General features: G+C 37.6%; 2 protein-coding genes across 3 annotated transcripts; one reads left to right on the top strand and one right to left on the bottom strand.

Moving 5' to 3' along the window:
- Positions 1 to 109: 109 nt before the first annotated feature.
- LOC123870856 (Golgi SNAP receptor complex member 1) lies at positions 110 to 4801 on the bottom strand. Its single transcript, XM_045914324.1, has 6 exons — positions 4624 to 4801; positions 3679 to 3854; positions 3136 to 3225; positions 2644 to 2792; positions 2070 to 2186; positions 110 to 1099 (listed from the first exon to the last, which is right to left on the bottom strand). Exons 1-6 carry the CDS (start codon positions 4652 to 4654, stop codon positions 979 to 981), a joined length of 684 nt encoding a protein of 227 aa, XP_045770280.1. The 5' UTR covers positions 4655 to 4801; the 3' UTR covers positions 110 to 978.
- Positions 4113 to 26139, top strand: LOC123870855 (armadillo repeat-containing protein 2). 2 transcript variants are annotated; one of them, XM_045914323.1, is made up of 22 exons: positions 4113 to 4125; positions 6159 to 6316; positions 9252 to 9368; positions 12892 to 13030; positions 13445 to 13571; positions 14272 to 14392; positions 14930 to 15067; positions 15464 to 15611; positions 15967 to 16174; positions 16975 to 17077; positions 18360 to 18532; positions 18886 to 19082; positions 19511 to 19679; positions 20226 to 20340; positions 20710 to 20759; positions 20975 to 21103; positions 21748 to 21898; positions 22484 to 22627; positions 22962 to 23192; positions 23623 to 23708; positions 24676 to 24809; positions 25423 to 26139. In XM_045914323.1, the coding sequence occupies exons 3-22, from the start codon at positions 9260 to 9262 to the stop codon at positions 25583 to 25585; spliced, it is 2835 nt and encodes a 944-aa protein (XP_045770279.1). In that variant the 5' UTR covers positions 4113 to 4125; positions 6159 to 6316; positions 9252 to 9259; the 3' UTR covers positions 25586 to 26139. The 2 variants fall into 2 exon arrangements, with proteins under 2 accessions (XP_045770279.1, XP_045770278.1); XM_045914322.1 differs by lacking the exon at positions 4113 to 4125 and having other exon boundaries at positions 6009 to 6316.
- Positions 26140 to 27985: the final 1846 nt, after the last annotated feature.

The following is a 27985-nucleotide window of genomic DNA, read 5'->3' as shown; positions in this document are numbered from 1 at the left end:
TAAAGTTCAAAACTAAATTCCGACCACTCCCCCTAATAAACGCTTACTTTGGTAAAAGGTGAAGACATCAGCGAAGGAAAGGAAGACAAGAAAATAACAACACAAATACTTATACCATAAAATAATTTATTTTCCGACGATTATAATTTAATACAATATTTACAATTATGTACTTACAACTGTTTACATAATACATGTAATTGTAAAAACAGACAACTAATTTAAGTATAGATATTTTTTTGTTAAAATATTTCATAACAAAGAAATTTCATTGCAAACCTTCACGCCACGTTAATACCATAGTTAGTCGTTGTACAAAATCCCGAATTTCAACTACTGTGTAAAACATGGAGCTATGATTAATACAGCAAAGCAAATAAATGTTAAGAAAGTCAATATTTTGTTAACATTCTATACAATTATTACCCATTGACTAAAAATTACACTGAATATGTTTGAGAGTACCTGGCCACAGAAGTGGAGATATCAGATATGTTACCTACCAATAAGATTTTATTGATAGACTTCCCCCACCCCTGCTTTGCCCGGGTTGCTTTCTGAAAATCCCTAAAGACATCCACACCTGCCTACCATACATTTAAGGTAGTTTCAGACAATCATTTTTTTGCGCGTTATTACGCACGTTTTGGCACACACGCTTACACACACGCTTCGTTAAACCGAATACGGGTACTCTGTTCCGCTTGACTGAGACGGTCATGATCAAAGTCAAAGTCAAATAATTGATTCAAATTGGGTACCATTGTTCACTTTTTGATTGTTAATTATTGTTGAATTTGCAAGATACAATGGTGATAATTAATGATGATTTCTGTCACCTTTTCAGCTCTCTCTGCCTATAATCTCACAACTTCCGTAGTGCCTTACGAAGTAACTAAGAAAAGGAGTAAGAACGAGTACTATACATTACAAACTAATTCATATAAAAGTGAAATCTTAAGTTTTGGTATATAAAGCTTAATGGAATGCATACAGCAAGAGCAGGAATGTGCAGACTGCAACCACGATGCCAAGGATGAGTGAGTCGCGACGTTTGCGCGCGTTTATCCGGTAGATTAGACTGTTTAGCATCGGGAACCTGTGGAGTATTATATCATCTATACTAATATTAAAAGTGCAAATTAAAAATTTATAACATCCCCAAAAAGTGAAGGTTACAGTTACTAGAAAAGTGCTGATAATTTTCAAATGGCTGAACTGATTTTCTTGGATTATTGCTAAGAACACTCTAGATCAAGTCGCCTTTCAAACAAAAAACTAAACTAAAATCGGTTCATTAGTTTAGGAGCTACGATGCCAGACACACACAGATACACACATCAAACTCAGAACACCCCTCTTTTTGGGTTGCGGGTTAATAAAGAGGAAAGTTTTTAAGCTGGTTTGTAGGAAGTAATTCTCTGGAACTACTGAACCGATTTTTACAATTCTTGCACCAGTAGAAAGCTAAATTTTTATTATTATCAAAATAGGGAATGTTTAGCAAGTCTGCTCTGGATATAGCTAAAAACAAATAAGGTTTATATGATGTGTGTCATTCCGTCCACTTATCAATGGGGTATGGGTTTTCATAAATAAAATACATTATTCCTGAATGACATAAGGTTATATTTTTTTTTAAATTAGAGATCCCTACGAAAATTGTATTAAGTTCCCTGTGCGACTCGGGGGTGGGTCACTTGTTTTATACTAAAGGAATATTTTACTACTAAAGGAACACGGGAGATATTATAAGTGCATGAGTGTGTGGGCAAACACAGGAGTAATCTATATTCCCTCACTCTCTTAGCCCAATTAGACGGCAATCCAACACGATGGGAGAGATTTGCGCGCTCTCCGAGGTATGGAGGTAAAACAATTTTTGGCACAACCCGGGAATCGAACCCAGGACCTCGTTACCTGCGGTCAAACATGCTAACCATTAGACCAACGTGGCCGTTATAAGTAAGACAAGTACAAGTAGTAAGTGGTGTACAAGCATGTATAAGTGGTACAGAAAACTTGGCCTGTGTAGCCTCGGCAGCGTCCGCATGTTAACTTCAGCTCACCTGTTGGTGATGTCGTTGAACCTGGTCTGCATGCGCTTGAAGGTGTGTCGCTGTGACGTGAGGTGCTCGCGCGCCTCCATTGCTATGTTGATCTGCTCGTCCACGAGGATGTGTGAACTGAAACAGTTGAGATAATATGAATATAACAATCTGACTTAGTTTTATTTTGATGGGGCGGGTCTTTTTTTACAAAACCAAGCAGTGTTTAAAATAAACAAAAATTTATTTAATATGTTTAAACAATGTTGAACTTTGAACAAAAACAAGTTTAATTAGTTGATTGCATGAAAATAGATCACATGAGTTATGTATTTCATAAATCCTAGTCATATCTATGTTTCAAACATATTATGACAAAGTTTATTTTGAGTCGCCACACCTCTGTTCCACTTTGACCCAGCAAAGAATATAACTGTAATGAAATTAGGCTGGTTGACACCCAACTCTCTTTATTTTATGAATACCTGTACTGTACTGTAGGTAAGTAAGGTAGGTATTCATAAAATAAAGGGAGTTGTGGGTCAACCAGCCTCCTTTCATTACAATAACCCAATAACTACTGTATATAGCATACCTGTGCAAGTGGTTGGCCTCCTTAGCGTACTGGTCGCGTCGGCTGAGGCCGGGTGCGGCGGGCGGCGGGCTGCCTCCGCGTAGTAGCTCCTCCCTTTCTCGACGCGCGCTCACACGAGCTGAGGTCTTTTGAAATTCTTGTTGATAATCCTGTAATCAGTTTTCATTCATCATCCAGCACCATACATCTAGAATTTAGCAGACAGTACTTACTTTAACTCTGAAGACAATCGTGACTTTTGCAAGGAATAAAACTTTGCTTCAAAAATATGATTTATCACAATCCTTGATTTTGGTGATAATGATAATTTAAGTTAGCATATTTAGAAAAATCCAATTATAAGAACATTTTTCCCTTGGTTGTTTTTATTTTCAAAAAAATCTATAAAAATACGACAATTAGGTGAAAAATAAAAAAATAGCAGAACAAGAAATCCCAATTATTGACTTTTCAATATGCCAATTTAATTAAACCAAGTGCAAAAGAATTTACCATGAGAATCTCCCTATGTCGCTTGATGGTATGCAATGTAGCTGTGCCACTTGGTGCTAAGTCTGCCATTCTGTCGTTTAATGCTGAGAGCTGTAAAATATAAAGTAAGTACATATATAAAAACGAACATTATGAACTATTAGCTAGTAGCTAAAAAGAAAACAGGTGTACTATGAGATTGAATCTAAAAGTTATAAATATAACCGATAGGCAGGTCAATTCCTGACAGGGGCAATCCCGGAATTTCTATTTTCTAACTTCATACACTTTAGAAAGCATAGTGGAAAAATCTCAGGTATGAGGCCCAGTTTTTCCATGTCAGTCACAGATGTGTCATCTTGTATTTAGGTGGAAACCTGGCCTCTCGGTTTCCTCACAATGTTATCCTTCACTGTTAAAGCAAGTGATGTTTAATTGCTTAAACTTCCTTCCTTATTATCCCTGAAAAGTTAAAGGTGCGTGTTTTTGGGATCGAACCAGGACTCCCATGAATAAGAGGCTGAAATCTTAACCACTAGGCTATCGGAATCATCACTCTTAGACCTTATTTAATAACTGTTGTAGCTCCATAGACAAGGTGTCAAACATGTCCTCGCTATTTATCAAAGGGACACTCTCTGAACTGAGCCCTGACGAACTAGAGCTGACCCCCAGTTTACTGAAGGCCACTAGCTTCACATCTATGTCATTTTCCAGTGTGCGGGCTTGCTTTCTTACTTCTGCAACAAATTGTAAAATACAGTATTTTTATAGTAGTAGTTAAAGTCAATTTGTGTAGATCATAGTTAAAGTCTATAAAACTTTAATACAGTACAAAGCTCTTTCTATTAAGAGAGTAGTATGAGTTATTATAATAATGTTCCATTGTAGATTGTCATAATCTGCAGTCTTTGCTTTTAAAACTGGCTATAATTCCAAAATGCAGTCAAGTTATCACCAAAAAACAATACTAATAACTCTAATGAAGAATGTTACATAGAACAAAGTTTAGTTAGTTTTAGTTTAGTCACACTTAGCAAACTTATTTAGAAACATTATTTTTTCTAAATTCTTTTTAGCATAAGGGTAATAGAAATATTATGGAAATCCCAGAGTAACACCTGAGGTTTATATATAAAAATGTTTTTTATAGAAAACTATAACTGATAAAGTAATAAGTCGTTATTAATGAATATGTGTGCGGCGTGCACAGTAAAATATGTTTGAGAGAGCAATAAATTGCAGTGCAAATGCAAGTAATATCATCAGTCTAAACTCTAAGGTCTCTCACAGTCAATAAGAAATAGTAGACACTTTCTTATGGTGTCATTAGAAGAAAAAACTTTGCAAGTAGGATGTAATGGATGGTTTAGCAGCTTGACGCTTCTGATATGGTTTTATGAGAAACATCGTAGCATTAAACTTCTCAGGGATAAAGATGCTACGTCACAAAGATTTACAGTTTGTCGCCGGTCTATGTTGAAAACTGTGATTATAAATTTCACGCACCTTCCCAACTCGAGCCTGCCATTGTAGACATGTTGTCCAATACTATTTCAGTTACCTAGCGATTTATGCGGAACGTTAAGAGAACTGTTTACCCATATAATTATTATTTTGTTAGCTTTTGTTTCCAATATACAAAGAAACGAACAGTGCGAAGCACAGTGCGAACAACTTTTTGACATTTGAGTTTTGACACATTTGACAACTTGACTAATTTTGACATCTGCCAATTCCATTTTTTTTTTCTTCTCGTCTGGCTTTACATAGTGCCAATTCCATTGAATTTTGAAGTCTATGCTTTGTGCTCTATGTTTACCACGTTTACATCGAAGGTTTACATCATGTAGGTTCACACATAAAAAATACCGGCCAAATGCGAGTTAGACTCGCGCACTGAGGGTTCCGTACTCGGGTATTTTTCCAACATTTTGCACGATAAATCAAAAACTGTCATACCTAAATAAAAATCTGTTTTAGGATGTACAGGTAAAGCCCTTTCATATTATGATACCCCACTTGGAATAGTTATCTTATTTTGAAAATTGAAACACATTTTTTTTATATGATGTAGGTAACCACAAATTCACGGTTTTCATATTTATTCCTGTACTTGTACTATAAGACCTACCTAGTTACCTACCAACGGGAAGTTCCTTAGAGGTTTCTTGACAGACACGACGGACAGACAGACGGACGGACGGACGGACGGACAGACAGATAGACAGACAGACAGAAAACAAAGTGAAGTACCTTACAAGGTCGTAATAAGAAATTGAAAACTTCGGTATTGCGGAAGATCATCAGAAGACCCTGTAAATTATTAGGTACCCGCATTACGCTGATAATAAGAAGGTGATAATACCTATTACACAGAGGTTGTGTAACGATTTTTCAGTTCTTGCTGCAATGTTTTTTTAAACCACACTTTCTCTCGTTATCGGATACCTAGCAAATTCTTTATGGGACATTACGTCTTATAGCAAATCATTATTACAATCAAATTCATAGAAGGCCACTGCTGGACGTAGGTCTTTTGTACGGGCTTTCACAGTCCTTAGTCCACATTGCATCCAGTATCCAGTGGCTTCCTCTTACTCGTTTGAGGTCTTACCTATGTAATGATAATAAAATTAATAGTCTGTCTATCCATCTACTTAGTGTGGGGGCAGTCTGACACCGTTGTGTTTTCAAGTGCGAGATTGCTATTCCAGCACCTTGGGAGTTGGGACCCAAAACTCTATGTATGTGTCCTGCTAATGAACACTTCAGCTTCAGCAACTACTTAATTGAATATTGATCTAACCTCATTAGTCATATTAGTTACTTGTTTGTTGACATTTTACAAAATATGTCCGTCAGTCATCACCATAGCATAAAAGTGACGGATGTAAAACTCACTCTGTAATTTGTCATCTCTTAGAGAGTAGTAATATTCCTTCTTATTATTCGTTATTAAAATCCCAGATCGTTTTGTAGCCGTAATACCTATATGTTTCCTTTCCATTTAAGTAAATAATAGTAATATTATTATGTTAAAGGCCAAGGGGTGATTCGGGTAACCCAACGATGGAAGTAGCTGGTCTTTATGGACCTTATATCTTCTAATCAAGTTCTCTAATAAAATATAATCGGCCAATTTTGTCATATTTTGTGTCTTGGAACTCGTAGGCATCGATGTAAACGCCTATGCTACTAGGTAAGTATATCTACCATAGGTACATATTACACTATGCTAAACGAGGTGTCTTCTGTACGTAACACGATCGTTAAAAAGTAGGTACATATTCTATTTTCCCAATAGATTAATTATTATCTAGCTTACCCGTGCGAAACCAGAGTGAGCTAGGTGCAATAGGTTGTTCTATGATAACAACTAATGAGGACCGTAAATAATACGTCCATGGTAAGTACCTACATAAGTGTAAGTTGAGTCTGAAGTGTTTGAAACTAGTAACCAAGGTGATTGAGTCCCGAGTTCCCGCTAGTAATCGATCGTTACCTTCTAGAGTGTGCTAATGAAAATATTATGATCAATGAATTGTTCGTTAGTATCTACTTATTTATATTAATTACCATACTTTCTTACCTACCTAAGACTGCCTTCAAATAGAAGCGCGTTGTATATGCGTATGACGTACTTCAATAATATGAAGGCAGCCACAGAATTTATTTAACCGTCATCATCATCGTCGTCGTCGTCAATCGACGTAGGTATTTTGTAGGGACTTCCACACGCCACTCTGTGGTGAGTTATCGTGTGCGAGTCTGACTCGCACTTGGCCGGTTTTTTTAGGGTTCCGTAACTCAAAAGGAAAAATGGGACCCTTATAGGATCACTTCGTTGTCTGTCTGTCTGTCCGTCTGTCCGTCGTGTCTGTCAAGAAACCTATAGGGTACTTCCCGTTGACCTAGAATCATGAAATTTGGCAGGTAGGTAGGTCTTATACTTGTGCTTTAAGGAACAGTACAGTAAGCTTGTGTACAGGAATAAATCTGAAAATTCTACGAATTTGTGGTCACATCATTTAAAAAAAAATGTAAATATGTTTTATTTTTCAAAGTAAGATAACTATACCAAGTGAGGTATCATATGAAAGTGCTTTACCTGTACATTGTAATTTTTATTTTAATTTTTAATTTAATTAATTTTTTATTTATTTTTATGCATAATAATAGTTTTTGATTTATCGCGCAAAATGTCGGAAAAATTACCCGAGTACGGAACCCTCGGTGCGCGAGTCTGACTCCCACTTGGCTGGTTTTTTTAAATTATGGTCAGGGTGTTTGTGATCGCAAATCACCGAACACTGTTATCGCTACAATAACAGCTACGTGTGGCTACGACAGTCTACGACTGAAAGGCGGCACGGCATGAAAACAGTGGCGTTTCGCGCGCGGAGCTCAATGCCCGCCCAACCGATAGTTGAATGGTAGAGTCTATCTAAATTACATGTGAAAGTTGAACTCGAGGTACCTAAATACGTTTTACTGTGTTTTATACTAAAACTCTTTTGAAAACGTTATATATTATGTTAGATCAAATTAATTAACTTAGTTATTATAGCTGGATTTGGATAGTAAGTATTCATCCGATCAGACGATGTCTGCGAATTAATATACCTAACTGCTCACACCATGACGGAATAAAATTAATACAAAACTTTGAGACTTAGAAAATACTTACTAGTACTTAAATGATAAGTAGGTTTAATTTAAACGAAAAAATTGTTGAGGTTTAGACTAGTACTCTGTTAAAATGATAATTTTAACGAAAAAATTTAGTCTACCGACTTACACTTTATATTTGATCCAGTATTACTTTTTCAAAAGGTACTTTGATATCTTTAGTGATATTCGCAAGTTTCAGACACATCTATTGGTGCAAGAATTATTAAAATCGGCCCACGCGTTGAGTCTCTAGAGCGTCATCAGAATGGAACAAACAAACATATTAAGTTTTTATTTTTATTCCATTACAAGTTAGCCCTTGACTGCGATCTCACCTGGCGCGTGATTCACTAACTCAGTGTCTAACACTGAATGATAGCCACCTAGCTTATTTTTTAATCCATTGAAGTTTTTCTACGAAAACATATTTTTATGTCACTATGTGAAGCAGCAATGTCGAACCAACCAACTACGGTGGCTATCATTCAGTGTTAGACACTGAGTTAGCGAATCACCTAACTGGTGGTAAGTTATGATGCAGACTTAGGTGATAGCGGGCTTAATTTGGTAGAAGCATGATTTTTTTTTTATTAAAACCATTCCCCTTATCGGTACCTGTGAACTCTAAATCGCTAGGCGGCACGGCTTGGCCAGTATGGCAACTCTAGTCACGGCCGTAGCTTCCCACCAGACAAATTAGGCTGATGAACAGTTAACTCTTCCCTTGCGTTGCGCAGTCGGAAAAATAAACGAAAAAGGAACTCTGTAGATTCGTTACCTTCTATCGAGGTTAATGATGGTATAGGTCTGTGATTTAACTATCTAGCATTAGTGAAAGTGGGTCAAATACCGCCCATGTCACCTCACCTAATCACTCGTAGTAAATCAAGCCTGCAGGTCGAAGGCATGGGTTCTGCCGGTCATTACCGTTCAGCTAGTACAAAGAACTATCTATTTCTATGTACTATTTTATAGTCACCAAGACCAAGACCTGTCTCATTTAGAACCTAACAGGTTAACAGCGTTGTGGTTTATATTTTTTCGTCGTTTCGTCGGAAAGTTTTTTTTTTGTATATCCACAACTTAGTATTATATAGCCCTTTCGTTGGTACAACACTGTTATTATTACGAGTAGGTAAGAAACAAGAATTTTTAAGACTTCTTATGTTCGACTTTCGACTGTCTACAATTTCTGTCGTAAGTATAGCGAATCTGTCTAATACCTACTAAATCGGCCTAAGCCACTAAGCGAATTGGCAAATCCAGAGCTGTCCAATAGAGTGTAAGAAGGTTTTAGTCACGATCATTCAAACACTAACCTATGAAAAGTCATCGTCAAAGTTTTTTATTAAGTATATTTTAATTCATGTTAAGTTAGCTCTTAACTGCGATCTCACTTGGTGGCAGGTATTATTTAAATGATGATGCAGTTTAAGATAGTAATATGCTAGGTTTTGTTGCAGTGTAAGAGATGAACGACCGGGGTGCTAGGCGAAGCTTCGGCGCGCCGTTCTATGCAGCCCCGCGCCGCAAGACCTCCGCGGAGATCATCAGCGAAGCCCGAGCTGCTATCAGTGCTGGTCAGTATAATCACAATCATATAATCGTCCTCTTATTTTCCCCTCGAGGAACCTCCTGAAAAATCAGTGATATAATATTATAAAGGCGAAAGTTTGTATGTGTGTGTGTGTGTGTGTGTGTGTATGTTTGTTACTCCTTCACGCAAAAACTACTGGACGGATTTGGCTGAAATTTAGAATGGAGATAGATAATATCCTGGATTAGCACATAGGCTACTTTTTATCCCGGAAAACCAAAGAGTTCCCACGGGATTTCGAAAAATCTAAATCCACGCGGACGAAGTCGCGGGCATCAGCTAGTCAGTGATATAATCTGATACATTATTTTATAGTCCTTGAATATAGGTACTTAGGATATTAAGTCGTGGCCATATTCGTATCATAAAGAAGTTGACCGTTACGGAAATGGTGGCATTTCATAAAATATAAGACTGTACATCATGATTTACTTTACATATTATTACATTATGATGGTTTATATATATAATTATGATCCATAATATCATGATTTGCCTTGGCCCGATCAATGACAAGAAATGAAGAATATGTTTGTCGCCCATGCCGACGATATGGCCAGTAAACTAATTCATGATAACAGGTAAAAAGTATGGCCCCTCCATAATAATATATCCAAGCGTAAAATAGAGAAGCTATTTGCTTACGCACTAATCCGATCTCTGATCCAAATCCAAGCTATTTAGTGACAATCATTTCGTCATTTATGTCCGATTTGAATCCGAGATATTCTCATGGATGACGGACAGAACTCGAATGATGGAAGTCGGAACTAGTGCGTTTAAGCTACCATACTTAAATACTCGTAGTTCTATGACTACTTCGGAACGTATTTTCACGGATTTGGATCGGATGCAGTGCGTATTCGCCCTAATAGTTTATCAACTTCATTTCGCATACGATTTTAGGTACAAAGGTAGGTATATGATATAGAGCTTGTAAGGTTTGCTGAATAAAACATTATTAAGTAGGAAAGTAGATACATTTATGATTTTCGTAGCTTCGAGCTGTGATTGAGCATTGTTCCACACCACATTTCACGATATTGTCGCAATATCACCGAGTCACGCGAATGTCACAGTAGGTAGTATTATTTTTACTTTTTAGGTTCTGTAGTCTACCTGAAGGGTGCTAACTGCCAATGCGACGGGGCCCTATCACTAAACCGCTATTCGTCCATCTGTCTGTCAGTGAGGGGGCTGTATCTCATGAACCATAATAATAAGTACATAGGTCTCTAGACTTAGAGAGTTGAAATTTTCAACTCTCTAGAGTTGAAATTCGATTGCCGCTATACTTAACAATAACAACAAATAATGAAAAACTAAATATGGCCGTCATATAAATTAAAAAGAGGTAAGTGCTATACGATGGTACGGAACCCTACGAGTCGGAGTCGCTCACGAAGGTGCATGGTTTTTCTGACGTCAATAAGCTCGTTACGTCGTCATTGGTAAACTAGTGAATTGAATAATAACATGATAAAATTTTAACACGAAATAAATGTATAGCCGTCACTGACAGTATCTTCTAGAAACAGTCGACAACTTACTAGTAAAGTAATTAAATAAGATAAAATTATTAGGTGTACATTGCTACACCCAGAACCAATTTTATCTGTTTTATTTAGTTTTCGTGCGTTGTGTATTTACCTATATAGTACCTACTTTCTGATATTCTATCTAGAAAATTATTATTATTGAATAGGTACCTACTTACTTACCTGAAAGAAAATTTCTGACTCACTGACCGACACATCAACGCCCAGCCCAAATACATGATCTAGGAACCTGAAATTTTGCACAGAGGTTCCCTTTATAATTTAGAGAAGGAACCAGGCTGGATTTGCCAAAATTTTCACGGGAGCGAAATGGCGGGAGGTCTCTAGCAATAATATTAAATTAAGCATAGCTAGGTAGTCACTAGGTAGGTAGATTATATGCAAATAAATCATTGTACCTACCTAGGCACCTACGTAACTCAAAAGGTCAATTATACCCTGTTACAGTTCGTGAAATATTTTCACATCAATCCCAGTGTTTGTGCGGTTATGTGGGGGCGATCTTCGATTAGAAATAAATATATACCAGCTTATGTGATGAGATCTAAAACATTGATAGCACGCTACGGAAACGTCTACGTCTACTTTAAAAGTTTTATTTGTAATCCTTAGGAATCCATACTAATATTATAAATGCGAAAGTGTGTCTGTCTATCTGCTACCTTTTCACGGCCCAACAGTTTAACCACAAAGTTAGCTTATATTATGCCGGGGACGGACATAGGCTATTTTTTATCCCGGAAAATCAAAGAGTTCCCACGGGATGCCTAAAGACCCATCCGCTCAACCGATTTGTATGTTTGGTACCGGGGTAGCTTGCGTCCATGTTATTGGCATAGACAACTTTTTATCCCGGAAAACCAAACAGTTCCCACGGGTTCTTCACAAACCTACATCCACGCGGACGAAGTCGCGGGCATCTAGTAAGAAAAAAAGTCCATTGCATGATATTATGTGAATAGGTCCTGTTAGTATTAAGTTAGACGGTAGGTAGTTGAACTCTACAAAGGTCGGTAAAGTTGTGAAGTGTTACTAAGGGGTTGCTAAGGTTTCCGTTGTTATGTAGGTATTTAAATAGCACGTAGAGCTAGCTAACGGGATTGATGCAGATGGAAGTTTCCTTTGTGATAAATTCAAGCATAAAAATGTTAGTACATATAAAAATAATATAGTGTAGAACAAAATAATAAATACTTAGGTAACCTAATTATTGTAGATATTGTACCTATTGCGTTAGGTATATTTGACTTAACCACAATATGAGTTGCTTTTTGAAAATACCTAAGCTAATATACCTATCTAAATAGAAGCGTCTATCTGAATTCGGACTAATTCCAATGTGAACCTCAATAGCTCAACCGGTAAAGGAGTGGACTGGAAACCGAAAGGTCGACGGTTCAAACCCCGCCCGTTGCACTATTGTCGTACCTCCTCCTAGCACAAGCCTGACGCTTAGTTGGAGAGGAAAGGGGAATATTAGTCATTTAACATGGCTAATATTCTTTTTTTTTTTTAAAATGTAGGTACTATAAATAACTAACTATTTACAATCTAAATTCTTAGGACTTTAGGGTTTGGGACACGAGACCTTATATAATTTTTTAATGTATATAATTATGTACCTACTTATTATGTTACTTAGATTTGTATGTAACTAATTATAATTTATGTAAGTGAATTTGCACTACATTATAATTGATATTTTAATTACGTGCACTTAAATTTTTTTAAATTATAATAGGAAGTAGGTACCTACATTTTCCTACATTATTACCGATATGTGGCATTTAGTTAATAATAATAATAATTAAATGCCACATATCGGTAATGATTAACAGCACGAAAAAATAGATTACTACCTATCTACCATTTACCTTCCTAATTATCAGAAAATATCACTTCTATAGGTAAGTAAATATCATCTTCGTATTATTTTTGGTGTTTCAGAGATGAGCAGCATGGCGAACGTGGGAGGCGCCCTGCGTCCGTTGCGCACGCGCCGACCGTTCACGCCGCGCGAACCGCAACGCACGCTGTTCACTGAAAACGCGCGGAACAAGGACGCCCGCCCGCCCAGCGCGTTTGAGTAACTTTTAATTTATATTTTATGTAAAAAACTCGCGACTGCGACAGACTTTGAACGATGAAAATTTATCTACCACTGGTTCGGAATGCCTTGCCTACCAAACCAGCAAGAAACTCGGCGGTTGCTCTTTTCAAAGATTTGACGTACAATATTATGCCATGTATAAATATAATTGCTGGAGCTGCAGGTCCAGCTCTTTTACCATTTACATAATCTTCAATTGTATAATATTATGCTTTTATCAGGAGCTTATTTTTAAAGCGCCCTAACCTACTGATAGCGCCACTTATGTGTATACTTGTACACAGGCTTTATATAGTTTGAAAAGAGCTTATAAATTAATTTTCGAAATAAGCGTATGAAAACCTATTTAGTGATGGTATGGTTTATAAGTGAGTTTTGAACTATTTTTAGCCTGAAACATCTGACATTAACGGAGAGCAGCGAAGACGATTTTGTTGTTGCCCAGCCTGGTAATCGGGATGAAGACTCCATCAGACGAGAGATGCCAGCGGAAAATTATTCCAAGAAAATACCAGCTGCAAGTATAAAAATATCATGCAATGTTTTTTGCTAAGATTATTGAGCAATCTATTTACCGCGAGCTACCATTTTTAGATTTTGGATAGTATTATATAAATGGTAGTACAAAATAACTTTTAAGTATTTATTATAACTCAAGAACTATAATTTATGACGTTACAATCACTTGCGAGGTTTGATCTTATAAAGCGCAGTCATCGTTCCTTCCACATCATAGATGCGCCACCGTTCCTGGTGATATTCGATTCCTTGCAGAGATGATATAATTTTACCAACTGCACCAGTAACCATCGACTTGAATTGCACCTACAACATAACTTGATAAGGTTGAAGTTATTTACATTAGAACTTAAAAGAAGTGTAAAATTAAAAATTTATAACATCCCCGACAAGTGAAGGTTACAGTAACTAGAAAGGAGCTGATAACTTTCAAACGGCTGAACCGATTTTCTTGGATTATAGCTAAGGTGGTGTAATCGGTTCATTAGTTTGGGAGCTACGATGCCACAGACAGATACACAGATATACACGTCAAACTTATAACACATCTCTTTTTGGGTCGGGGGTTAAAATTCCTAAATCGTTGTTTTTCAACATTACAAAGTATGTATGTATTGACAAAAGTAGATAGGTATGTTACAAAATACATTGACAAAAGTAGAACCATGTCTATTACTAAATGGCTAAAAATTGTTTAGGTTCGACCATTGCGGGATGCACAAGAACGATCAAACGAAGGTTGGGGCCGTTTCACCAAATTGCCCCATCTCAGTGGCAGAAGCAAGCCTTTGCATCGGAGAAATACTACTGAACAAACTGGTATCTTTTGTTAATTCCATCTTTAAAGTTGTCTTCTCTAATGCTGTTAATCAAATAAGTATATCATTTATAGGAACATCTGCTAGCTGAAATCATAATATTTCCACAAATTAAGGGTGAATTAACTTATTTAAGTACTAGAGGATGCCCGCGGCTTCGCCCGCGTGGATTTCGGTTTTTTAAATCCTGTAGGAACTCTTTGATTTTCCGGGATAAAAAGTAGTCTAAGTCCTTCCCCGGGATGTACCCCAAGTCTGTACCAAATATCATTAAAATCGGTTCAGTGGTTCATCCATCCATCCATCAGCCTGTATGCGTCCACTGCTGGACATAGGCCTTTCCAAGAGCGCGCCACCAAACACGGTCCTCCGCCTTTCCTCAGTGGTTGGGCCATGAAAATGTAACAGACAGACAGAAACACTTTCGCATTTGTAATATTAGTATGGATTTTCTTCTTTGAATAAAGTATTTTGCCAAAGCTCCCTGAAAAGCATTCCTTTATTAAATTATAGACTTTAAGATACAAGTGATTTGCAGTTTCCAGTACAAGTCCGGATTTAACCCAATCGATTTCTGTAACAAGACCTTTCAGTAATGAAAATAGGTCCGTGTTGAGTGAAAATCCTATAAATAAAAATGACCTTAGTAAATGTGAGAAAGTTCCTCTTACAGTCGGTAAGATGTAATTACAATTTAATTATTTATCAACCAAATACCTAGATGTTCCTATTATTTTTCATTTACAACCTCTCTCACTGGTAGAGTGCTTAGAAGTGCTTCCCTGTCCATTTCTTTCTCTTCTTATTTTTACTGACACTAATTTTTGGTACAAAATGGAAACTATTAGAATACACGGATTTAGGGTATAAAATTAGGTATTAATATATTGACTAGCCCAATTGCCTTTCCTTCTTCTATGCTATTCCCATCTTCATCTTGAGTCTGTCACTGATTAAAATCTATTCTCTTTTAGCTAAGCAACAATTAGCAGTTGGTATGAAGTTCTCGTAATTTCCTTTACAGATCTCCGATTTTTATTTTTTCTTGGTGTCATATTAATATTTTTTTTAGGTGTTAGTCCTGATACATCTAGTAAAAGAAAACAATTTGCGTCGAAATCAATTTCATGCGAGGCGGGCACTACGATTGGGGAAGTGTTTGTCAAGCAACTTGAAGTTCAGTTGCCCAATACATTTAGAGGCAACGATGATTATAACAAGTTAGTCTTTATTGATATTTTATATCTTTTTTCTTCTGCGTTAAATTTCTTCATTGAAGAAATTAACGCAGAAGAAAAAGAAAAGACTTGATAAAAAGGAAAAGCCTTCTTATCAAGTCTTTTTTATTAATTAGGTTTATCTTAAAACTAGCGTCGTATCTCATGTTAATTTATAATTGACTGATCTGTGTATGGATATTTCTTTGATTTACTTTGAGACTCGAACTTAGCTCGAGTTTAAGAAGTGCTGTACGATGTCTTAAAATTTTCTCTTATAGGTTATTCTAATAGACACAATTTAAACTGGTAGTTTATTTTTAATTGGTATTAGTAGTCTTATTGTTTTGGTTTGCAGTATGAGTGTCCTGGAGTTAGCCGAAGCACTTTCTCAGAAAACTCGTGACGTAGACCGAATCATTCAGTTGCTTGCCGCTCTCCAGAACATTATCGTGAAAACATCACCAGCGAACAGTCTTCGTGAGTTGGTGCTCCGTTCACTATACACGCATATTGACTGCGAAGATGAGCGAGTTCTAGTGGCTATAGCGAGGGCTATGCTTACGGTATGATTCAACATATGATTCACTGTTTAAGCTTTCACCACTCCACCGTCAACCTTTCGCTGGCTCACAACGAATACGGCTGAATACGGTTCTGCTCTCAGAATGAGAAGGGGTTGGCCCATAGTCTATCACTGCGCCAAATGCGGATTGGCAGACTTCACACACCTTTGAGAACATTATGAAGAATTCTCAAGCATACAGTTTCCTCACGATGTTTTTCTTCACCGTTAAAGTAATTCATATTTAATTGCTTGACACGCACATAACTTCCAAAAAGTTAGAGATAGGAATTAGGATCGAATCGCAGACTGATTATTTATTAGCATGCAGACATCTTAACTTCTAGCATTTAACCATATTTGAGCATTACCAATTTAATTTGTGTTCATCTCACTTGGATTTTAAAACACTGCTTTTGTAACTACTTATGCCGAATTTCAGACCACTCTATGTGCAGTATTGCTTGTGGAGTCAATTATTATCATTGTGTCTAAGTAATTTATATCGATTCACCTTTCAAAAATTCTTTATGGTAATCGTTCTATTTCGCTTTCGTCCTAATGATTGTTTTTTCTCAGGCAACTTTTTCCATAATGATGTAATCTATTGTCAGCTATTTAACTTTTCGTGACTAGCAAACATAATAAATTATCACCAGCTTGCAAATTTTTTACCTTCGAGTTTTGTCATATTACTGAAACTCACCAAAGTAAGTTGCACGCTGAAAACTTGTTTTAAACTACGCTTAAACTTTTCTCGAATTTTAATATCAAGACCTCAGTATATTTTTCCCCTTTTAGATGGATGTAACTGGTGCACACCTGGCAGCTGCTTGCAAACTAGTGTTCAAAATCGCGAGAAATGACAAAAACGATCTCTTTTTCAAGAACAGTAATCTTCTTGGTAAGAGAACACTAAAGTTATTGTTTCAGTTCACGCAAATGCAATTATCAGTTAATTAAGTAAATCCTGTAATTTTAACTTCAGTTAATTAAATAATTTTGACTTAAAAACAGATGTGGGGTAGGTAGGTAAGGGTCAATTATGATAATACAGTGTGACCAGAACGATGATTGCTAGAATCAGACAAGATAGTACTGATGATTACTATTAAGATACCATACAAAAACTGCGAAAATAATTTATAAAAACTCCTCCTCTATTTTCAAATTTCACAATATTTGCAAATAAAACATCTGACGCTAGAGGTCAATGAACGTTCCGTAAATAGGTCATTCAAAGTCAATGCCGCGTCGCGGTGACCCGAGTTTGCACGCTATACAATACGGATTCGAAAAATACTAAATCACTAAAGCTACAAGATAATGCAAATGGTTGACATTAGATTGTGTATAATAATAACGTTAAGGAACCAACGACGTTAACGTTAACGTTAACGATTGGAAGGGAGTATAATATATTAATAACGTTAAGTTTTCGCTAGCGTTCTGGTTTACACCCTGTATTTACACGACGTTTTAAAACGTTTTTATATAGAAGTGCTGCTAGCTTGTTAGAAAATTTTAATCAATACTTCTTTTTAACCGACTTCCAAAAAAGGAGGAGGTTCTCAATTCGTCGGGATCTTTTTATTTTTTTTTATTTTTTTTTATTTTTTTTTATATTTTTTATGTATGTTCCCCGATTACTCAAAGACCCCTGGACCGATTTGGAAAATTTTTTTTTTGTTTGAAAGGGTATACTGTGCAGGTGGTCCCATATAAATTTGGTGAAGATCCGATGAATATCTTCGGAGATGGAGAACAGAACTCCTCAATGGATAAGAGCAAATTGCTCGCGATCACTGTAATAGCTTAGTAAACAGTAGGGTTTTAACTGGGCATAGCATATTATAGTACAGTGGGGCCACTAAAAATTGTGAAATAAAAAATTTTCAAAAGAAAAATAAAACCGACTTCAAAAACCAAAAACACTAAAAAGTAGAAAATAATTTTTGTTTAGCTACACATGTAATGTACCTAGGTATGAAGTCGGGCGAGCTTCACTCTTGGATTTCTAATTTTGTTTTAATATGCTCGCTCGACTTCATACCTAGGTACATTACATGTGTAGCTAAACAAAAATTATTTTCTACTTTTTAGTGTTTTTGGTTTTTGAAGTCGGTTTTATTTTGCTTATGAGTGATAAGCAAAAGAAGTATTGATTAAAATTTTTAAATCATCAGAGTTGCTAGTCGAAGGATGCGGTCGTGTGGATCCGCTGTCAGAAAGCGAATGCTGCGTTTACGCGGCGGGCGCGTTGCGGTTTCTTGCGTTGGAGCCGCAGCTGTGTGCGTTGGCGCATCACGCTGGTGCATTGCCTCTCGCCGCACTACACCTCAAAATACTCAACAATGCGGTAGGCCTTTTCTAACTTTTGGTTCTTGATTTGATATCTGTTGGATAATAATTTTATTATCTTGGTACTGCAGGTACTGTTTTATTGTTTCTTTGTGAATTTTTAGCTATCTAACGGATTCAGTAAAAATTAAGCTTTCATAATAAATAATAATATGATAGGTAATGTATGTAATGTATGTGTAATCATAATCTAAGGGTCACCTGATGTTAAGTGATTACACGTACCCAATATTATGTGTAATCACTTAACATCAGGTGACTTGCCTGTTTGTTTGCTCGCTATTTTTGTAATAAGTGGTATTAAAAACATTTTGCTTTATTTGCTTTTAAAGGCGTAATAAAAAATTTCAGAAAGCGGAAAGACCTCGTCATGTTTCGGATCAAGCAACTCACGCTCTGTACCAAGTGACGGGTGCGCTTCGGAACCTGGCGAGTAATGAGGGGAGCGGACGAGCATTTGCAGCCAGTGGAGTGCTCGCCGAGCTGCTCGCCGCGCTTACCTTGCACACTGATCGAGACGTGCTCACCAATGTGGCGAGATGTCTTAGGTAGAATAATAGATTAGCTACCTTTTCTTTAATTGAAACTCTCACCTCTCACTATTGGCTAAAATCATAGACGTGAATCAAATAGACTGGTCCATTCCAATGCCCCTAAAATAATACTAACAAAAAATAAGCACGATACGACGCGACTTACTTACCTGGTAATTGGTACAAAAAATATCTCTATGACGTGCACACGTGCGTCACTACGACTCGAAGACTTCGGAATCGATCTTCTGTGAAACATGTTACCTATTACTATGAAACGACAAATCAAGTACCGTAGGCAGATCCTAACAGCGCTACCAAACAGTTTTCTATTTTCCTTACCCAACCGCGAACGCCTTTGCACTTCTATAGTAGACTACAATATGACGACAACATTGCACAATATGCAATCGTGTATCATTCAACAAATAAATTTGTTACAGCGTTTTATCAGCAGACGACAGCTGTTGTGCGTGGTTGTGTGCGTCACCAATAAGCGCAAGTGCGTTGCTCACAGCTTTAGCGGCGTGCGCCTCTAGAGCGCCTCTTACTGTCCGCTTGGCGTACACTCTGGGCAACATGGCCGCAGCGGATGAACAGGCTCGTATTAACGTACGTACTTCAACCATAGTTGTCATCAACCGACGTCCATGACTGCTGGAGAAGGTCTGTTCTAAGGACTTCTTAACACCTCGACCTTGCGCTGCCTGAGTGCAGCAGGTTCCTGCGACTCGTTTGATGTTATCGTCTTTCCAGATTACTTAAGAGGAGGGGGGGGGGTCCTTGGACCATTATTCTCCGCCCATTGCAGACAATAATATCAGTTTGTTTATATAACGAGCACCAGAAGTACTGCTAATGCGGTGCGGACGTTAGAGGGTTTTATTTACCCTTTTGAATACAAGCCTCGTATCGGTCTGAAGGAAGGAACTAGTGGAAGCAGATTCAACCATTTATATCTTCTTCTTTTGTCTGAACAAAGTCACTAAATAGATTATAATTTTGCCAGGCGTAAGCGCATATTTAGATAGGTAGGTACGAAAAGACGAAAGTACCGAGTGCCAAGGAAAATAAAAAATATTTTCAGGAATGCTCAATATTTTTTTTATATATTTACCTACTGAGGATTTTATTAGTTTTATTTATGTTCGACTATAGATATACAACGAGGAAGGTGGCATTGATGTACTACTGACAGTACTAGAATCTTACTCTCATCGCAATGAGAGCGATGCGAAAGATCTTGATTCCGATCCAGACTTGCATTTAGTTGGTAAGCGGAATTTTGATACTGGTTTTTACTGTTTAACTGGTTTACCACCAGCTGAACATGAATTTTTTAACGAGCATTTTAGTACTTAGGAGATTTTTAAAGAATTGTACGCGAAGTGCAAAAAATGTGTTCCATTCCTATTTGGTACGCTGACTTGGCGTGCACACATCCAGATTTTCAATTTTAGATCAGTGTTCTGTAGTTCTCACAAAACTACATTGAAGTATTCTTTAGTTACCTACTTAGTAACCTAGGGTACACACAGAACTACTTACTTACCTATAGACCATTTCACAAAATAGCAACACTACAACACTACCTACAAGGCAAAATACCTACTAAGTACATGGAAATTCTCTACTTTTCAAGGATCGGACCTTGGTGGATCTGACGGATCTAATGAAGACGTACTCATAAAGGTAAGACTTGACCATCTAGTGACTATACTTAAATGTGTTTGGTTATTCCACTATGAAAAATCGGCCAACTTCTCGTAAATAAAGCAGTAGTTAAGTATATCTAACGATCAATGCTCTAGCGGCTAGCGAAACCGAAAAATCATTCTCCATTGTCAATTTTCTGGATAAATCTATCTTCATATTAAAATAACTTTTAACATAATAACTTTTCATAGACAGTACGCGTGATAGCTAACCTCTGCCTGGCCGAGCTCGCCGGTAGGGGGCTGGCGGCGACGCATGCTGAGCGAACTGTTCGGGCGCTACTCTCTTGCTTGCAGCTGGCCGAAAAACCTGTCCATAAGGTCAATAACAATTAATTTACTTCATCACTTTCTTTTTTTTAGCTTTATACTATCGTGTGTGATATCCGTTACAAATAATTGTCGGTCAGCTGAATTCAAGCGCTAGGAAGAGTTTATCTAGATCATATTCCGACGGTTCTTGCAGCCTCGTCACTTACACCATCACCCTAGTCCAGGAATGTGGATGGGCTCGAAACTAATATTATGTCAGTGATAACAACAATCGATAATAATACGTGAGTACCTAATTTATAAAAAGGTGAAGTTTGTAAGTTTGTCTGTAGGAAGTAATCTCTGGAATCACTGATTTTGAAAATTCTTTCACCAGAAGAAAGCTATATTATTATTGAGTGACATAGGCTATTATTGTACTAAGCTACCAGCCAGGTTGGGTCGCTCATCATATAAAAAGAAAAGCTGACTGACTGACTGACTGATCTATCAACGCACAGCTCAAACTATTGGATGGAATGGGCTGAAATTTGACGTGCAGATAGCTATTAAGACGGAGACATACACTAAGAAAGGATTTTTGAAAATTCAATCCCTAAATGGGTAAAACAGGGGTTTCAAATTTGTGTAGTCCACGCGGATGAAGTTGCGGGCTCTAAGCTAGTATTAAATAATTTAATACTTCGATACAGGCATCAGATATATCTGAGGCAGACTACAACTCATGGGTAGAGCGTCACGAGGAGTTGGCGATGGCGGCACTCGCGACCCTCAACAACATCACCTTCTTCTTCGAGCCTTCGGAGTCCTCACATCATAATATCTTGGAGCAGCTTTGTAAAGGTTTGACCATTGTACCTACCTGTCTAACTACTTGTTATTAAAAGAAGTTACTTCACCGAAGTATTGTGCAGGCATGGTGCAGGCTAAGCGTTCATACGATTCACTCTTGCGATCCCCATTCGTTGTGTATAGATATTAGATACCAATACCTTTTTCTTTATGAGTATTTTTCTGCAGTTAAATTCAGGTTACATGCATCTCAGTGCTTCGTTATGAGTTAACCCAGATTAAAGTTCACGTTCACTTTCAGGGCCAATCTAGCAGACACATTAGGTACCGACTACCGATGCAATTTAGCCGTAATAGTAGTCTTTATTTTTTTTATTCAGATACACGTAAGCCCTTGACTGCAATTTCACCTGGTGGTAAGCGATGATGAAGTCTAAGATGGAAGCGGGCTAACCTGGAAGGGGTACGGTAGTTTTTATTAAACCTATACCCCGTTGGTTTCTACACGGCATCGTACCGTAACGCTAAATTGCTTGGCGGCACGGCTTTGCCGATAGGCCACTAAGCACGTCCGAAGCCTCTCACCAGACAAAAAAAAAAGAAAATAAGAGTTGTAATGATAGCCCATTTATGCAGCTACATGTCGATGGGTGCGCGGCACCGGCGCAGCGGCGTGTGAAGCGGTGCGAGCGCTGGGCAACCTGTCCCGCTCTGCGCGTGCCTCGCAGCTCATCGTGCTGGAGGGTGCTCTTGACGCGTTGCCTCCACTGCAACACCACGGTATGACTTGCTAGCTTTAACCGATTTCTTGAAGCCGTATTTTAGTCAGAAGTTGCGATACAATTGTGTCAACTGCGCAAAAACCGCATCCACATAAGTTTCCATGGCAGTCGCCGTGAAGTCCATATAATAAATAATATTCTGTCGTCTGTGTAGAATCTTATCGTTCGTTTTCCATTCCAGGGGATCTGAAAATCGAATATAATCGGACTGAACCGGAATAGTTGACCTATTGAACATATCAATACCTACTATTTTATTCGGTGTTGATATTATAATGTGTGTGGTATCTATGTTTGACGAATCATTTTGTGATTTTGTTGTTCTTATATAGAAGATCCCAGTGTCCGCTGCGCGGCGGCAGGGTTGCTAGTGAACGTGTGCGGGGCGGGCGGCGCGGGCGACGCCGCTGCTGCCGCAACGCGTGCCCTCAGCGACGCGGCGCACACGCGCGACGTGTCCGCCGCTGCGCTGCTAGCGCGCGCGCTCTGGAACGCGCAGGCACATCGTCCTCTCGACCCCACACAAGCGCAGCAAGCCACTGCTGCACTCGCTGTCTTTATTGGTGAGTAGTACAGACGCCCGATGTGACATACGCGCGCTGTGTCTGCTGCGCTACTAGCACGCGCGTTGTAGAACGCGCAAGCACATCGTCCTCTAGGCCCAACCTACAACCAGTCCAACCAGCAAGTCAGGACCAAATCAGTACCAGGTCAAGATTCTCAACCCATCGTCGGCTTCTAACTTTACTGATCCGCGACTTTTCTTAGAATGAAAAGAGTTTTATTGCAAAGTTAAACATATTTTTATTTATTTTCATGCATAATAGTTTTTGATTTATCGTGCAAAATGTCGGAAAAAATACCCGAGTGCGGAACCCTCGGTGCGCTAGCCTGACTCGCACTTGGCCGGGTTTTTTTAATTAAAATTTGTTTTGGCTCAACCTATGTCTGTCTACCTATCTACTCGTTTTTCAACACAAATTGTTTGCTTAGATGACGATTCAATGTTCACCGCCTGCGAAGTACCGAAAATTGGAGATCGACGTGCCAGCGATCCTCAGTTGTCTAGACTTCATCACGTAAGTACTCGTACCTATATAAGTTCATAATAGGAAATGGACATAAAGGTATATAAGTACGCTGGAAGAGTGTGCCATAAAAAATGAAAGTTATTTGTGCCGATTTCAAAAACCCCACCGAGAGAGTAACAGGAATTAAACTGGCCATGTCAAATGGACTTCGCACTATGTTGACAGATATTTCAAATAATATATTTAGTTTCCTACGCTCACATGTCGGTCACTGCTGCTATCACCGCGTACCTACTTAGGTGTAGTCTACGACAGGTTGAGATGGCAATCGCGGTACGAGGCGGGGGGACGCCTCGCACACCTGTACGTCACCAGCATCGGTTTAGCGCTGGGGTTGTGCGGGTGTACGCGTTCCCTCTCCGATTGCCATTTCAATCCTACTCGTATTAGTAAAGCTGAAACTTCTCTGCCATTTACTGTCATCCAGGAGGTATTTTTACGTGACATCAACTGCATCTTTTAAAATATTTTTAACCCCCGACCCAAAAAGAGGGGTGTTATAAGTTTGACGTGTGTATCTGTGTATCTGTGTGTCTTTGTATCTGTGTATCTGTCTGTGGCATTGTAGTGCCTAAACGAGTGAACCGATTTTAATTTACTTTTTTTTGTTTGAAAGGTGGCTTGATCGAGAGTGTTCTTAGCTATAATCCAAAAAAATTGGTTCAGCCGTTTAAAAGTTATCAGCTATTTTCTAGTTTTCTTGTAGAAAAGAAGGTTAGATAACCCTTAGGTTCATAATATTCAAGTGTCAATTGACAAATGTCAAGCTGTCAAGATGGACGTTGCCTAGATATACATAAATATTTATTTGAAAATGATTTGTCGGGGGTGTTGAAAATTTTTAATTTACACTTGTATCTTAACTGGTTTAGTTATGTACTTTAATAATTTTTATTATTTTTAACCGACTTCAAAAAGGAGGAGGTTCTCAATTCGTTGGAATCTTTTCTTGCAGGTAAAATTCGATATCGATAACAACAACTACCAGCACAAAGTGAAGGATTTTTGCCGTGAGCCCAACCTGGCGGTCAAGGCGTACAGTGTGGAGGAGGACTTGCATTTAGAGCAAGATGATGATGAAGGCGAACGGTAGGTACCACCTATCTACCTGTAGTCAAAGTTCAGGTGGGTAGGAATAAATATAAAATCGGTCAAGTGTGTGTCGGGCTTGCACAGGAAGGGTTCCGTACTATCGTATAAGAAATAGCACTTTTTAATTTTTTTGATTTTTGTGGCAATTTTGAAGTTTTTAGTAACTAGTATTTCTATTACCTCTACATTACAATAACAACACGCATACACAATAGAAATACATATTCTATGACAATTTCAACTATCTACCTATTATACTTTACGAGATACAGCCCGCTGACAGACAGACGAACGGACGGACGGACAGCGGAGTCCCGTTGGACTCCGCTGTCCGTCCCGTAGCAGACGGTAGGGTCCCGTTAGCACCATTTGGGTAAGGATCCCTAAAATGGTAGAAAACATAGGTATAGGAGGTAAATAGAATGCTAGCAAAACGAAGACACGTGATAATACTGTACAAGTCCGAGTTGCTTGCCTGGGATCGAACCCCGACCTCCCGAATAGAAGCCCACGTCTTCAGGGCTTCACACTACTGCGCTAGAAAAGTTGTCCAAATAGAAAAAACCTAAGGAGCCCTAACAGTTGCTAACAAATCGTTTTCTTCCCACAGTTACTCGGGCGAAGACTTGGGGTTTGAAGAAGGTGAGATAGAAGAATGTGAATGCGCTCCGTGTAAGAGATTAGCGGCATGGGAGGAGTTGATAGGAGTCGCTATACCATTGCTAGAGCAACTCCGTCCTCCGAGAGCTGACGCCTCAGTAGGCACAGACTGACGAGAAAAACATCTATACTAATAAGTAAAATTGGAGTGTCTGTCTGTAATTTCGAACTACATACTCCTCAATCCTGATGCTGCAGGGGACCTGACCACCAAAGCTGACGGGATTCAGTTATAAATTGATATTGAAGGGACCAAGTAAAGATTTTGTCGTTGGACCTCGGCCCTGATGCTGTAAGGAATTACATTCCCAAATCCTGGTGATCCCTCGGGATTTTTAAAGGATCACCCGTTTACCCGGGGACGAGCTATTACGGCGAGGCTACTTTTGCCCTAGAAAACCAAAAGTTCCCACGGGATTTTAAAAGCCTAAATCCACGCGGGCGAAGCTGCGGGCATCGGCTGTTAATTAATGAAGGGTTCCATATCATCGTAGAAGATTATGTAGGTACTTTTTATAGTTTACATAACGGCCAATTTGAAATTATTATTATTGGCTGTTTTATGTAAAAAAAGGGTTTTATGTACTTTCTTAGTTACTTACTTATGAATCCAAGGTTGTTCTGTATGTATTTGTACTTATATTATTAAAAACTTATTCGATATATACCTATTTATTGTTTGATATTCTATGTTTACCTACCTACCTACAAATATTTTGATTTTAGTTCAATGATTATGTATATTTTAATCATCATCATTGAATTTACTAGACCCTCCACTTACCCAACTTGGATAACCTAGTTGGATAAGTTTAATTAAAACATGGACGTATTATTAAAATTAAAATATACTAATTAACCCTATCATAGGTCAAGGGCAACGAAGCCCCCTCAAGTCGGGGGCCTCAAACATTTTTCCAGTTGTAGGTAAATAAGTTGTTTAAATGAGCTTTTGATGTTAATATAAATTATGCACAAATAGTTATCAGTTTTTATGACTTTCGAAATTATTGAACTTACATATTGTTACCCTCTGATATAATAAGTAAGGTAGGTAGGTTACAAATTTTACTATTTTATTTAGGTAACTTTGTACCATGCACTGATTATAAGTTATATCTATTTACCAATCCATACAATCAATTTTAATGCACCTACTAGGTATCTACGTGAATCACAAAAAGCATTATGACCTGTAATAGAGTACATTTAATTGTATAAAACTCAACATTAAATTTACATCAGATAAAGCACACATTACCACAAATATACTTAGCTATTCATCCAAAACCACGGGCTTAGTATATTTACTTTTGAATAACGACTATTGACTCATTTAACGGAGCTACTGTACATACACAGATCATCATTATGATGTTCAAAATCCACATATTATTATTAATAATAAATGAAGTCTGAAATTGGTACTATCATTTTTATCAGAGGTTTAGTAACTCTCATTCTTCATTTATTATTTCAACTTGCAACAAATAAAATAGTACTTATAGTCCTATTTTCCCATTTCTTTGTTTTGAATTTTCTTTTGCTTTTTAACCGAGTTCAAAAACGGAGGAGGTTCTCAATTCATCGGAATCTTTTTTTATTATTATATTATGTGCTAATAAGTTGACAGGGGTAATTATTCGAATGGATAAGAAAAAGGTAGAATGTGTACTCGATGGCAGCTGGGTGTTGTTATTACGGGCTTCGCGCTTTGCTGGCGTAGCGCCTGTCCAACTTAAGAAATTTCACACCGGCTACAGTGCTTCTGTGTCACATAAATATACCATCTACAGCAAATTTTTTATGACTTTGATAAGTATGTATTTTCGAATATATCTACTCGTCGAGTCGTACTCATATGTAATTTGTGATTTGAGCTTTAAAATGAAACTGAGTATACTGTAAAAACAACTGTCCGTTTTATCCAGTTTACGGAAATTTCACGCTTGGCCAAAAATTTTATATTTATTTAGTTTTTATTTTATATATTATTTATTTATTTTATTTTGTTAAAAATAGTAACTTTCTATAAAGTTCTCACATGAAAATAACAAGTCTGCTAACTAAAGATTTCAGTATCTCCTTTGGTTATAGATTTTCCCAGACTGATGGTGATTCGTATGTAGGTACCCTACCCTAAACCTAAATTGTAGATTTTTTAATTTCAGTTTTTCTATCTGTTTGTTAAGTACATTCCATTTTTGGCTTCAACATAATTTATATTCCTTTAAAGTTTAAAGTCTCTTTAAACTAACGTTTGCGTTGAAAAGTACTAGATAGATTAAAATAATAATTAAATACACTACAGTAAAATTCTTATGCTTCACTACTCTTTGAACGCTTGCTTTATAATGATAAATAATATTATAACTAATATTTTGCAGACTTAGCTGGAATTATTGGAATCATTATTAATTTTCTCAATAATGAAATCCAAATTGATTTTCGGGGTCCTTTATTTTGGGCGTCACATAATATGGCGTTAACTTCATTGATGGCTTCGATTGGAA

The sequence above is a fragment of the Maniola jurtina genome, chromosome 13 (assembly GCF_905333055.1).
Source record: "Maniola jurtina chromosome 13, ilManJurt1.1, whole genome shotgun sequence".
Classification (NCBI taxonomy): domain Eukaryota; kingdom Metazoa; phylum Arthropoda; class Insecta; order Lepidoptera; family Nymphalidae; genus Maniola; species Maniola jurtina.
This window is presented reverse-complemented; position numbering and strand designations above follow the sequence as displayed.